The sequence below is a fragment of the Conger conger genome, chromosome 10, assembly GCF_963514075.1.
Source record: "Conger conger chromosome 10, fConCon1.1, whole genome shotgun sequence".
NCBI classification, from domain to species: Eukaryota; Metazoa; Chordata; class Actinopteri; order Anguilliformes; family Congridae; genus Conger; species Conger conger.
Window position 1 is genome coordinate 4,575,001 of NC_083769.1, and position 14,951 is coordinate 4,589,951.

Below are 14,951 nucleotides of genomic sequence, written 5' to 3' on the forward strand. Positions count from 1 at the left end.
TTTCAGCTTTAATTTGAGGGTATTTACATCCAAATCAGGTGAATGTGCAGGAATTACAACAGTTTGTATATGTGCCTCCCACTTTTTAGGCGAGTGTGGTACCGGGTAGCAGCTTGATGGCGCAGTCATAAGGTCGATGAGGGGGAAGCGTCTGTGTCTGTGTCTTGGAGAAGACCATGCCTAGGTCGTGGTAAGGGGTGGGCACCTTCTCCAGGGAGGGTTTGGGGACTTGTGGTGCGTTGGGTGCACCCTCTGCTGGTGCAGGAGTGGATCGCACGCAGGATTGGTGACACTCATGACTCCAGGCTTGAGCCAGGGTAATCCCAAAATGAGCAGGTTGTTAGGGGACCAGACGACGCGGAACTGAATCATTAGTTGATTGGAAATGATGAGTTGGATGGGTTTGGTAATGTGAATCATGCGTCGTCCCACACTTCGACAACACATCATAACTCTAAGTGGATAGGTTACATCAGCAGAAGTCTAAATAAATAAGTCCAATAAATATCTAATAAAGTGCTCATTGAGTGTATAAAAGGACCATGATCGTGATCGTGATTCCTTCATGTTTCTTTAAATAAAACAGACTAATCAGCATATGATTTTTTACGAACATTTTGCATATGGCAATCTCCACTCTCTGCTCAGCCTGGTCTCAGTCCAACACCACACCTCCTGCAGCTATGTGCAGAACCAGGAAGTTTCTCCCGCTCTCTGTCACGCAGTTTCAGTGAAAGGAAGCTTAACTCCGTCTTTTTCAGAAAAACAAAGCTAAAGTCTATCTGTGGCAGTGTGAGCAGTGAAATGGCTGAAGGTGGAGTTTTACTGGATCAGGACCAGTTCAGCTGTTCAATCTGTCTGGATCTACTGAAGGATCCGGTGACTATTCCCTGTGGACACAGTTACTGTTTTGGCTGTATTAAGGACTACTGGGTTCAGAATGATCAAACTGGTGTCTACAGCTGTCCCCAGTGTAGAGAGACCTTCACTCCAAGGCCTGTTTTAAGAAAAAACACCATGCTGGCTGAAGTGGTGGAGAAACTGAAGAAGACAGGACTCCAAGCTGCTCCTCCTGCTCACTGTTTCACTGGACCTGGAGACGTGGTGTGTGATGTCTGCACTGGGGAAAAGGGCAAAGCCGTCAAGTCCTGTCTGGTGTGCCTGGCCTCTTACTGTGAAACTCACCTCAAACTTCATGATGAACTCAACCCAGGAAAAAGACACAAGCTGACCGATGCCTCTGGAAACCTGCAGGAGAAGATCTGCTCTCGACATGACAAACTGCTGGAGATTTACTGTTGTACCGATCAGCAGTGTATCTGTTATCTGTGTACAATGGATGAACACAGCGACCATAAAACAGTCTCAGCTGCAGCAGAATGGACTGAGAAACAGGTAAGGAGTTAACACATAACACTCAAGTTTTTCCACAGCAAAGAGAGCCATCACCTTGGCAAACCTACAATTTGTATGTTCATGAAATGTGCTTTATTGAATTTTCTTTATTAAATAGATTTGATTTTGAAATGTTCAATACATTTGAAAAACTACTGAACAATGCAGTGATTTCCTGGTCTGAAGTCCACAGTGATAAAGCCGTAAGATCAGGAATGAACCCTAGTCAGCTCTCCATGAAAGCTTTGCTCACACCCCTCAGCCCTCTATTCACTCAATGAAAGGGAATCGGCACGGCTGGAGCAGCTAGTTCACTCACACAGTGTATAAGCTCAAGGCCAGAACCCTTCCACACACCGACCTGCTGTACATTGAAAATGTCATGGAATGTAATGTGGAATATGGAACTGGAGTTGTAATGTAAATATTGTAATATGATATTCAAGGGATAATGTGTGCTCAAAAATAACAATCCAATTCCAGAGCATTTGGCCAGTGGGATATTGGAGCAACATTAATGATAAGACAGTTAACTGTCGGCTATTTAATCCTCATGTGGTGTTCGAGTCAAAATTACCCCATTTACAGTTTTAATAAAATAAAAATTATATTACTAATTATTTTTATTTATCTCTACTATTTTATATATATCATAATATATTTTTAGGCCTTTTTTCAGCTTTATTGGACAGTATAGTATAGAGAGACAGGAAGAATGGGAGCGAGAGAGAGGGGAAGACATGCGACAAATGTCGGACGGTCGGATTCAAACTCCCAACGTCGTGGCTCGCAATGAGCATGCGGACAGTGCTCTACAGGCTGTGCCACCGAGACACCCTCGCTACTGTTTTTTAACCTGAAACTCCGTGGCCTTGGCTTATTTTCTGTGAAGCACATGTAAAAGAACACTATGTGAAAACTGATGGGTCAAAGGTCAAAACATTGTAAACAAAAGAACTGTGTATTCACTCAGACTGTGTTAGGATTTTAAAAAATATCTGTCCCCAGAAGCAGCTGGGGGTGACACGGGGTGAATTCCAGCAGAGAATCCAGGAGAGAGAGAAGGAGCTGCAGGATCTGAGACAGGCTGTGCAGTCACTCAAGGTGGGTACTGACCAGGGACGGACGGGCCATGGGGCAAGGTGGGCAACTGCCACAGGGCCTGATATAGGACTACAGGCCGCTTGTGAATTAATGGATTATTACTCTGATCCACAAAGGAAAATAACATTTAAAAAGTTTTATTTTGTGGAGGTAAAGCAGGTGTCCCGTTCAATGGGATTTCATCATCGGCAGCATCAGCAACAACTTCATATCAGCAAATGAAGCATTTAATTGTTCTGCACCCACAAAATGACAAGGCTCTGTATTATCAGGAAACAATCGACATGCAGCTTTTCATAACAGTGTTTAATTATCACAGTAACAAGCGAGTGGTCAGATTTGTGTTCCAAACGCAACAACAAAGATGACGTTCTCTGTCCTTGGCTGGCTTTTCATGGGACATAGAAAAACATTTGTGCCCATTGAGGTTTACTTGAGATTGCATGTTGCCATTGGTAAGCTAACTGTTACAAATTCATCTTATCAAGTTTATAAGGTTTAATCGCACGAGTCTGGATGATAAATGAATACCGACACCCCTGTTGGTGGCATTAGGATGGTCCAATTGAAGAGATGTCACTGTGAAAGGGAAGGCACTATGGGAGACTGTGTTATAGCAATCACAGTGATCTAAATATGCAAAAGACTAAAGACTTTTTACAAATGAAAATCTAATTGTATTCAGCATTTAGCTATATATGTACAGTACTGTGCAGAGGTCTTAGGCACCCTAGACTTTATTATTCATTCATTATCCTAACCCGCTTATCCTGAACAGGGTCGCAGGGGGGCTGGAGCCTATCCCAGCATACTGTAAGGCCGAAATCTGGCATTATCACTCAGGGCTGGTCAGCTTGCTGGCTTCCTCTGGTATTGTGGAATATGTGGCTGTAAAGTAATTTAGGAGCATGCATCATGAACCCCCCCCTTATCTCCACACCCATACGGGCAGGAGCCTGTGGGGTAAGACTCAGGTCTCCAGTCGTAAAACTCTTACGACAGGGCAACATTCTTTACGGCACTGGAAGGTTTCAGAGGGCACGGCCTGTTAGGCCCTGACCTTCTCCTGAACCCCCCTTCATTGTTCTCTCCCTCTTTACTCAGTCACTAAATGATGTGTACAGCATTGGATGTTTCATGACAAAGTCAGTTTAGATAATATTCATGTTTGGTATTATTCTGATTGTTTCAGTGCGACTGGTGCAATGATTTTATTTCTGCAACAGCAAACCCTGTACATCATAACCAACCAGGAGAAGCTGTGTGGAGCTCTGCCCCAGTGAAAGCCATGTGTCTCAACCCCCCTGCGCTTCCTGGGGAGGCGTGGCTCCAAATTACAGATGGATGACTCATTTCTAAGATTAACATCAAAGGCCAGAATTTGGATTTAAGGACAGCAAACTAAGCAATCTGGGAGAATGCAATCAGCCTCCCGTGCACTCCGTGCACGTAGTTTCTACGTACAGGGTATCTGTAGCCAGACTCCCGTATGTAGCTTTTATTACCAGGTATGACGTTTAAGACTCCGTAATTTGGTTTGCATTGCAATGTTTTTATTTGGAACTAGTATGCAATTACGTGTATGTAACCTGCCTGGTAAAATAAAATTGTTAAAACTTGATCTGTTTGGTTTTCCTTACTGACACTTAATGTTACACAGGGAATGCGTGGTTTACCCCCTCGAACTGGTCTAGGGAGGATGATTATTTCCACTTACTGTATCACGGCGTATAGCACCCGTAGACCTATGTTGGTAAATCCCTCGCCTCCGCTTGGTAGTTCATTCATGTCGAGCACAGCCGTAGCTATGTTGGTCTGCTTGGGTCCCTAGGCTGTAAACAGATATACCCGAGAGTAGCTATTCCTGCGACCTCTGTAATGACTACAGATAGCTAGTCAGTTCGTGAGACGTGCACATTACGCGCGATGTGACATGCGGTGGTACCAGCAGAGGATTGTTCAGCGAGTTCTTCTCAGTACAGGATTCCTATAGCGATCAAGTCAAAATTATAAATACGACATCCACTAATGTGGATAACTAATCTAAATGATTATTCTAAAATGGAGTCAGATAAACGAAGGTGAATCTATTGGCCCTATTGTGGAGATTCTGGGTCAGCCCCGGACCAGTAAAGAGCGGAAGGCAGAGTGGTACTACTGCCTTTGTATCGTGGTTTGTTTATTGGCTGATCTAGACTGTCTGCATAGGGGCCACTACTTTTTAACCCTATTAGTATTCTTTCAGCAACACCAGAAGGACGAGCACGCTGATACCTTCAGCCCTCGCTAAATTCCGTCGTTGGGTTAGCGTTGGGTTTTACAATACATTGGGCGAAAGACAGGAATACACCCTGGACAGGTCGCCAGTCCATCGCAGGGCACACACACCATTCACTCACACACTCATACCTATGGGCAATTTAGTAGTTGACATTTTTGTATTTAATTTTAAAAAGTAACATATTACTGTAAGCAATTGACTACGTTTTACAAAAATAGCAAGTAGCCAACCAAAGTCTGCAGAATAACTGTGGCAAGTTCTCCAACATGCTTGGAACAACCTCCCTGCTGATTGTCTTATAGAACTGCAGGACAGCGTTGACTAGAGAAGTGATGCAGTTTTAACAACGAAGGGTGGTCACAAAAAATATTGATTTGATTCAGTAACTATTTTAACTATTCTGCCAAATTACTAAAATGTAATGAATAATGTATAGTATGTTTATTTAGGACCTTTCATTTAATTATTTTTGAAAGAATCTTATCTGTACAGAATGTCATACAGGTGCCTAATACTTTTGCACAGTACTGTATTTAAACCATGAACCAAATACTTTGAACCAAGCCCTCAATGCTGCATAGTGTGTTCATATTTTGCTTTTGCCGCACTATTTAGTAGGGAGGAGCATACTGGAAATATAATTCCCGAAACTTCAGCGTTACCTCCCTTTTTTGTATCCCAGTCTGTCACTGGTGCTGAGCAGAGAAGAAGACAACAGCTAGCTTCTTGAATTCTGAGCTCAGTCAGGGCTCTCCTCCAGTCAGCCAGTGAGGAGCCCAGTGTTGGGCCACTTACCAGCCCTGTGGGGCTCAATCCCACTGAGCCACACTGTGGGGAACAGGCTGTCTGGGGTCCCAGTAAGAGCTGAGTGAAAGGCCTGGTTAAAATGTACAGCCCTCCTCTCTCTGTGTCTCCTAACAGTGCTCTGCAGAGGCAGCAGTGGAGGACAGTGAGAGGATCTTTACTGAGCTGATCCGCTCCATTGAGAGAAGGTGCTCTGAGGTGAAAGAGCTGATCAGAGATCAGGAGAAGGCTGAAGTGAGTCGGGCTGAAGGACTCCTGGAGCGACTGGAGCAGGAGATTGCTGAGCTGAGGAGGAGAGAGGCTGAGCTGGAGCAGCTTTCACACACAGAGGATCACATCCATTTCCTCCAGGTACCATCACCGGCTCTTGGACAGTCTGCACTGTGTACATTGTACATACTACATGAGGTGTGTTCCTCATTTACATTTACCTGTCATCAGCACAGGAACCTGTATTGAGACTGTTTTTGTTCTGTGTGTCTGCTGCAGAGCTTTCAGTCTCTCTGTGTCCCTCCTGGACCTGAAGACTTTCCCAGCTTCACAGTGAGCCCACATGTCGATTTTGAGGCTGTGAGGAAATCTGTCTCTGACCTGAAAGTGCAACTAGAGGACATCTGCAATGGGGAATTCAGCAAAATCTCTCAAACAGGTCAGAGTCCTTTTTTTAAATCACAAGTGCAGATTTAAAGAATCTACAATCGGCTGAACAATGAAAATGACAGTGATATGCACACACACAAACACACATACACACATACACTCACACACACACTCACACACACACACACACACACATACATTCACACACTGACAAACAGACACACACTCACCCACACTAACACACAGACATTGCGATGGCAGGTTTTTGATAAACTAGAACTTCCTGTTGTTCTTGATTGACAGTAACTGAATCTGCATTTAAGGGAACAGTAACTCAGTTTAGAGAATGAGTATAGTCAGAGTAGAGCTGAAGGTAGCTGTAACTCTGTGTAGAGTAAGAGTATAGTCAGAGTAAAGGCCATTGTGCACTTTTGCCTGCTGGTACGAGTTCAGGCTGATTCAGGAGTCCTCTGTGCCAGGCAGGCCTGCAAAGCCTCCTTGTTCAGCTGGACAGCCTCTCTCACCGCTGGAGTCCACCAACAGCTCCCTGAGTGACAGCTCCCAGCAGCCACTTCCACCATAGAGGCGGAACCTAATCCAGTGTGTCACATTCAGTTATTGTAGTTTTAATGTTAGAAATCAGATATGGATTAGATTTGTGATATGAATCACATCTGTATGCAGTTTGGTTTGGATTCCGCTGTGTGAACACTCCAGTGTGTGTCTTCTGTTAGCCTTCTACTGACAAACAACATCCCATAATCCAGTGTGTGGGAGTCTGTATTGAGTATGAGCGTAAACAGGGCCTCTGCAACTTGCCCTCTACTCACCATGGCCAAAACTACTGAACCGTCAGCTCACACAAAGATATTATGATTTATTAACCTCATTACCCAATGGGCTGCAGTGTCATTAACATACATTTTATTTGTTAAAATAGATTTAAATTTCTCCAGGAAATATGCCGAAATATCAAGGTTAGGAGCTCATCTTTCTTGTGATCTCTCTGCAGTGAAAGACGTCCATAACCTCGAGCTCAGGACCAGAGAGGACTTCTTACAATGTGAGTCTAAATTAACAGAATGTGATTATAATGTAATATGAGGAAAAACATGATTTAAAGTAGTTTTCTATATTCATGAGAGACTGACTTTAGGGATATGATGTATCTTTTCTTCTATCAGATACCTGTTAATTCCACTGCAGTGATTCTGGTTTAAAACATGGATACTGCTTGATGAGTACTGTATGTCCCACAGTAACACACTGTAAGGTACACAATTGACAGAAAAAAAGACCACATTCATTGACAATGAAATGTGTGCAGAAATAAGAAAATAGGTGAAGTAACTTAGATCATGCAGAATAATAAAAAGTGAAATATCTTGAATCAGGACCGTACCAGTGCTGACTGTGACCAGTAGCTCCATAGGGTGAAGCGTAAATACCGATGCAGGCCTCAGTTGGTTAGGGGTCCGTGTTCATCGCTCTGTACCGGCCCCTGCTGGGTGATTGGGTTCCATGGTCAGCATCTGAAAGGTCCTCCTCAGACTCCACTCTCTGCAGGCTTAGCTGTAGTCAGTAGACTCATCTCTTCAGGCTGGACTTTTCCCTCCCTACCTCACTACTATGATTAGCCTTGTGTATGCCATAGCCTATAAAAGCACTTATCTCTAGTTATTGTAGCATACAGGGCATTCTAGCTGCCGACCGCGGTGTGCTAGTTGGTAAGTTGATTTACTCTTCAAGGGTTCAGGTTGTATCTATGTGATCACTCTCAGACTCAGGACTGTACTTTCCTCTTGGGTCCTCAGTGCACTTGTCCCTGGGTTTGATTTGCACTTTATTGTCGTTGATCTGTATAAGAGCGTCTACTAAATGTCTTTATTGTAATGTAATGTAGTCTGTGGTGTGAAGCAGCTGGTGACACCATGTGTTTTGGAGGAGAATAGTGGATGTATGACTTACACTCTTGTGAATCAGCAGTGGGGTTTGCAGCAGGAAAGGCTGTGTTTACAGACGATTGAACATTCAAAATTGGGGTGGAAATCGGACATGCTCAACACCACGTTGGGCAGCAATTTTATTTTTAAATAAATCAAAATCCAACATGAAGAGTAAAATAGGAAATTAAAATGTTTGTAAAAGATGTAAGTGATGTAAGTTGATTTTCATGATAAGCTCTATCCTTTTTCTCCTCTATCAGATTCCTGTCAGCTCACACTGGACCCCAACACAGCACATAAACGCCTCTGCCTGTCTGAGGGGAACAAAGAGGTGACCCGTATGAAAGCGATCCAACCATATCCAAATCACCCAGAGAGATTTGACTATTGGGAGCATGTGCTGTCCAGAGAGGGTCTTTCTGGACGCTGTTACTGGGAGGCTGAGTGGAGAGGGAATGGGGTTACTTTTGCAATGTCATATAAACACATCCATAGGAAAGGGGATGGTGATGACTCTCATCTGGGACATAATAAAAAGTCCTGGATTTTATACTGCTCTCCCTCCAGATTCTGTTTCACCCACAATAGAAAGAGCACTGAAATCCCTGTTCCTTCCTCGTCCTCCAGAATAGGAGTGTACCTGGATCACAGGGCAGGAACTCTGTCCTTCTACAGCGTCTCTGACTCAATGACGCTCCTGCACAGAGTCCAGTCCACATTCACTCAGCCCCTCCATGCTGGCTTTAGGTTTTGGCTTGGAGTCTCTGTAAAACTGTGTGATCTGTGATGAGGCAGAGAGGGAAGGAAAGATCAGAGTAGGAGTGTACCTGTCTGATGACCCACTGCAGTCAGAACAGCAGAAACCCTGCCCATCTCCCCACTGCAGACAGAACAGCAGAAACCCTGCCCATCTCCCCACTGCAGTCAGAACAGCAGAAACCCTGCCCATCTCCCCACTGCAGTCAGAACAGCAGAAACCCTGCCCATCTCCCCACTGCAGTCAGAACAGCAGAAACCCTGCCCATTTCCCCACTGCAGTCAGAACAGCAGAAACCCTGCCCATCTTCCCATTGCTATTCATTAGTAATAAGACTGACACTCATTTGAAAAATCATACTTCCTATGAAATCTTTTTCCCTGGTAGTCTTTTATGATTATACTTTCATATTAATACTGTTGGCGGCACAGATGGTGCAGTGGGTAGCACTGCCACCTCACAGCAAGGAGGTCCTGGGTTCGAATCCCTGTCGGCCGAGGCCTCTCTGTGCGGAGTTTGCATGTTCTCCCCATGTTCACGTGGATTTCCTCCGGGTACTCCGGTTTCCTCCCACAGTCCAAAGACATGCAGGTTAGGCTGATTGGAGAGTCTAAATTGCCCGTAGGTATGAGTGTGTGAGTGTCTGGTGTGTGTGCCCCGCGATAGACTGGGACCTGTCCAGGGTGTATTCCTGCCTTTCGCCCAATGTATGCTGGGATAGGCTCCAGCCCCCCTGCGACCCTGTTCAGGATAAGCGGGTTCAGATAATAGATGGATGGATGGATTAATACTGTTACAGCAGGGTAAAGATAAGTTTTGTCCATTGATACTTTCTTTTGGGACAAAGACTTGTTTGCTAGGTTAAAATCACACTCGATTATTAATGGGCCTTCTGGGCCTTCTTGGTATTCCTCAGACTAACACTATTCTCTGGAATGTTCTCCACTAGTGTACACCACTCTGGATAAGAGCATCTGCTCAGTGACTGTAATGTAATGTGATCTAATGTCTTTAATAAGTAGCTTGGTGCTGAAATAGCCTGATTTGATTATCATGACACTTTATTAAATATTGAATAATGCTAATACTAGTACTCTGGGTAACTCTTGCGCTCTGGAATACTAATTTTTTTATTTACTTGGTGCAGGTAATAAAACACTTGACATCTCCTTTCATTGGCCTGTGGTGCTCACTGTTTACACAGATAATACTAGATGATACTAGACCAGATAATACTAGATCAGGGGACCAGGGAACTTTTCAATCACAACATCCCCTAAATCAGGGGTTCCCTAACTGTTTTCTGATGTCACCCCAAATGAATGTTCATGAATGCATGTGAGCCCAACACCAAACGCATACTTTATCTTCAAGCATATAGGAACATGATATAGCTTTATTGAGTTGTTTATTTAAATACATTTACTTTCATGTTTGAATGTTTTTATTTTCTGATCTCATTTTCTCTGAAAACAACACATGCCAAAATGATTGGCACCCCTAAATAAAATCAAATAAAGTAAAATTGGCAATACAATTTTACTTAAAGCTGGGGTAGGCAACTTTTCTGGCAGTATTTGGTGAAATTCTCTTCACATTCCGACAGCTAGGAATAAACCAAATGCTCTGGGGCGAAATCAGTCTGTGAATGTCCTTGGACAGATTTTCAGGCACTTCCACTCCCAGTACCTATCATCCAATAAGGACAGCTCTCAGCCAGGAGGTGGCCTTACCTGCCCATCAAAAGTGTCACGTGTCCCCAAGAGGCTGACTCGAGAGGAGGGGGTGGGTTTTTGCCACAGTATACATTCAAAATATTTCTTCTTCTGCCCATTTTCTGCTCCCGCCCAAAGATCGCCTACCCCAACTTTAAAATACATAGTTAATCTCAGTCTTAAGAAACTACAGTATATTGTGTCATTCCAGGTATAAAAATGAGGTAACAAACATGCAAAATCCCTTTGTCAACTATCAGCATAGGAAAAGCCAAAGAACTGTCAATTCGGAAGACACAGATGGTAACTATCACAATGGGCACAAAAAAAATACATAAGTGGTGAAACATACCACTTATAATAAAAAGGTGTCACGTTTCATGTTTGTCACGTCATGTTTCATGTTTAGTTATTGTCTTAGTTACGTTATTGTCATGTCACGTATTATGTTAGTCTAGTCTCGCCATGTTTTTATGTTTTATTTCTTGTTACGTTTCATTGTCTTGTCTTGTTAGGTTTCATGTTTAGTTCATGTTATATAGTTTATTGTCATATTTCAAAACTTGTTATGTCATGATTTATGTTTATTTCATGTTATGTGGTTCTGTTCATTGTTTAGCATATACGCTTTTTCATGTCTTTCTGCAAACCTTGCATTCCTGCTTTCTCTCTCTCCCTTTCTGTCACTCACACCCTAATTGTTTCAATTTCCCGTGTCTTCTTACAAATCTACAAGTTTAGATCAGGATTGGGTAATACTAACATTCTAACCATGTGTTCATGTTACCTTACATTTCTTGTGCATGTAATTTACTAATTTACTAACGCTAGGGCAGGATAGGTTTATTACTAATGATTACTAATTACCTTGTTAACTTGTCAGTCCTCCACACCTGATTTCCATTCTCATGCTGCTCTCAAGCTAATTGTCTGCATCTGTCTACACCTGCATATAAGCTCAGTTCCATGTCAAGTCTTTGTGAAATTGTTGCCCCCCTGTTTGTAAGTGCACGGTTCAGTGGTTTTGTCAAGCCATTGTCTACCCGTTACGATCCAAGCCTGTTTATTGACCAAAGATTACTGACTTCTGTTTTGTTGACCATTGCCTGCCTGTACCACGACTTTGTCTGCTGTCTTTGTGCTTTTGCCCCGCAGAGCAGACTTCAGTCTTGACTCTTGCGCCGTCATCGACCCTGAGCCTGCCTACCGTCCGCCTCTACTTCTGCCCCACTGACAGCTTTCCTGACTACTGGACTTTTTTGCATGATGTACCGATTACAAGACTGCCTTCTCCCTCATTACTGTACTTTGGTTTTGGCTGGATTTTACATTTTTGAACATTGCCTGTTTTTTGACTACGTTCACTGGACATTCCCTGAATAAAGCCCTGACGGGACTTTATTACACCTCTGTTTCTGAGTCATGCATTTTGTGTCCAACCCCCCACGCCCTTAAAAGGCCTCAAATATATGGAATTGTTAACTTGCCAGGAAGAGGATGCAAGTGCATATTATTCCCACGGACAGTATGGAAGATAGATACAGGCCATAAGTAACCTAAGGATTACAGTTTCAGAATTGCAGAGATTGGTTTTGGGGTCACCCAACATAAAATGGCACCTCCATGCCAACAAGCTCTTTGGAAGGGTGGCATAAAGACAGCCCTAACTGAGCACAATAAACAAAATCAAGCATCTTGGGTTAGGGTTAGGGTTAGGGTTAGGATTAGGTCGCTCCAGATAAGAGCGTCTGCTAAATGCCTTGTAATGTAAAAAAACCTCATTGGAATTATGACTGGAGGAGAGTGCTATGGTCAGATGAAACCAGAATTTTATGTTTTGGCCATGCACACCGTCAACATGTTTGGCAGTAAAATGGAATTCATACAAGGAGAAGCATCTCATACGTAAGCAGCACACTGCTTTACATGTTTTGTAAAATAAAGCTTATGTCTAAAAGAAGCACATTGGCTGGATGGGGTAAGTTTGCTTTATGACAAAACTAACAAACCCAGGACAGTTCCACAGCATGTAAACACACATTTTAGTATTATCTTTACACTACTGCCAATGGATAATACTTCTGACTAGTGAAACCAGTAAAATGCTTTCAAAATTTGAATTGTATCCATTTATAATGAGTGATAAAATTAGTTATCCCACAAAGATAGCTAAGTACACTCACCAAGCACTGTAATAGGAACATTTTTACTTTATTACACCTACTTACTCATGTGATTATCTAATCAGCTAATTGTGTGGCAACAGTGCAATAAATACAATCATGTAGATATGGGTCAGGAGCTTCAGTTAATGTTCACATCAACCATCAGAATGGGGAAAAAATGTGATCTCAGTGACTTTGACCGTGGAATGATTGTTGGTGGTAGACAGGGTGGTTTGAGAATCTCAGAAACTGCTGATCACCTGGTATTTTCATGTACATTAGTCTCTATAGTTTGCAAAGAATGAGGCAAAAAAAACAAAGAAAATCCAGCAGTAAGCAGCAGTTCTGCAGACAGAAACGCTCTGTTAATGAGAGATGTCAGAGGAGAATGTCCAGACTGGTCAAAGCTGACAGGAAGGTGACAGTAACACAAATAACCACACATTACAACAGTGGTATGCAGAAGAGCATCTCTGAACACACAACGGATCATAACTTTAAGTGCACAGGCTACAGCAGTAGAAGTCTAAAAAATAATCCAATAAATACCTAATAAAGTGCTCAGCACCTGACTCTAAAATTGTTCATCTTCTTCTACGACTAAAAAAATAAAGTTTAAAGGTACAAAAAATAAAACAACTGAGTGCCAATCTTCTTTTTTTTCAGGAAATGTTATATTCTGGGTACTTACATGTCACCATCATCGCTGGTACAACTGACTGTACCAATGATGCACTGGTCGCGCTGAGGGAGTGGATGGACCTTGAAACAAAAGGCACTGTTAAGCACACGGTACTACTATACGCCATGCCCATTTTAGCAGCGGACAACATCTATTCCACAAAATCTGAATAAATAAATCATAAATCCTGCTGTGCCAGCTAGGACTCAGAAAAGTGGGTGGTAATTTCTCTATTATGCATTGATTGCATTAGCTCGCTAGCTAGCTGGTTAGATATTACTGTGTAACTTAGAGGTCAATACATATCTTATCTGATAGATTTAGATAGATTTACAACTATGCAACTGTCCTCACACACCCTGGGAACTGGGACACCTGACCAAACACTAGCCTGCACTGTGTAAGACTGCATTTAAATAGCCTGAGATAGTGGCGATTAGACAATAGCTAGCTACTGATGTCTTTCTTGCTAGTATGCATCTTGCTATGCTAGGGAACAAGTGGATGCACACCAAACCATTAACATGGTGCAGAATGGGAGAGAAACGTTCCAATTCTGGTAATTCCTCTTTCTAAATTGCACTATGTATTAAATCATCTTAACTAGCTATTACTGTCTTATGTCATGTGACTTGCATTTGTAGCAGATTTGTAGCAGCCAAAAAAGTTCCGCACTCGGGAGGGTGCCCCTGCAAGGTAGGTTTGGAGGCTGGTGGTCTCGAGAGGTCAATAACAAACAACCTTGGCAAACCTGGAAATAAGACAAAAGCACAGTTTTCAACTACAACCAGTGTACATCTGGATATCACCCCCTCAAAAAAGAGGACTTATTCCACAATCAGTAACCTAGCTGATGACTAGAGCTTTTGCTGAATAGTTTTCCAGTGGCTAATCCACCCCTGGCTATCATCCCACAAGGCGATACCTGAATAAATGCAATTAAGGGGATCTGATTGGCTACTGTACTCTACTCACATCTTCCGCAGGCTGCTATTGGCTTAAATGACATTATGTTAGAGTTAGCTGGCAGATGCTGCTCCCCAGAGCCAGGTACCTGCATGCAAGTGACACATAAACCAGTGTATGCACAGCATTCTTAAAGTAAGTTAACCTGTAAGTTCAAATACAAATACAATATAAATAATAATACTAATAATAATAATAATAATAATAATAATAATAATAATAATATAAAATAAATTTCCTCCAGCTACTCCAGTTTCCTCCCACAGTCCAAAGACATGCAGGTTAGGCTGATTGGAGAGTCTAAATTGCCCATAGGTATGAGTGTATGAGTGAATGGTGTGTGTGCCCTGCGATGGACTGGCGACCTGTCCAGGGTGTATTCCTGCCTTTTGCCCAATGTATGCTGGGATAGGCTCCAGCCCCCCTGCGACCCTGTTCAGGATAAGCGGGTTCAGATAATGGATGGATGGATGGATGGAGTCTTACAGTATAGCAATCAAGTATCCATATAGCAAGCAATTGATCATGCTTGGAGT

The 14,951-nt window shown here is 42.8% G+C and overlaps 1 protein-coding gene across 3 annotated transcripts; it reads left to right on the top strand.

The window, feature by feature from the left end:
• The first annotated feature begins 703 nt into the window (after positions 1–703).
• On the top strand, positions 704–12,013 carry LOC133139291 (E3 ubiquitin/ISG15 ligase TRIM25-like). Of its 3 annotated transcripts, XM_061258730.1 has the most exons (7): positions 704–1,395; positions 2,404–2,499; positions 5,702–5,935; positions 6,074–6,233; positions 7,197–7,247; positions 8,391–8,461; positions 11,758–12,013. In XM_061258730.1, the coding sequence occupies exons 1-7, from the start codon at positions 805–807 to the stop codon at positions 11,773–11,775; spliced, it is 1,221 nt and encodes a 406-aa protein (XP_061114714.1). In that variant the 5' UTR covers positions 704–804; the 3' UTR covers positions 11,776–12,013. The 3 variants fall into 3 exon arrangements, with proteins under 3 accessions (XP_061114714.1, XP_061114712.1, XP_061114713.1); XM_061258728.1 differs by having other exon boundaries at positions 8,391–12,013; XM_061258729.1 differs by having other exon boundaries at positions 2,407–2,499; positions 8,391–12,013.
• The last annotated feature ends 2,938 nt before the right edge of the window (positions 12,014–14,951 follow it).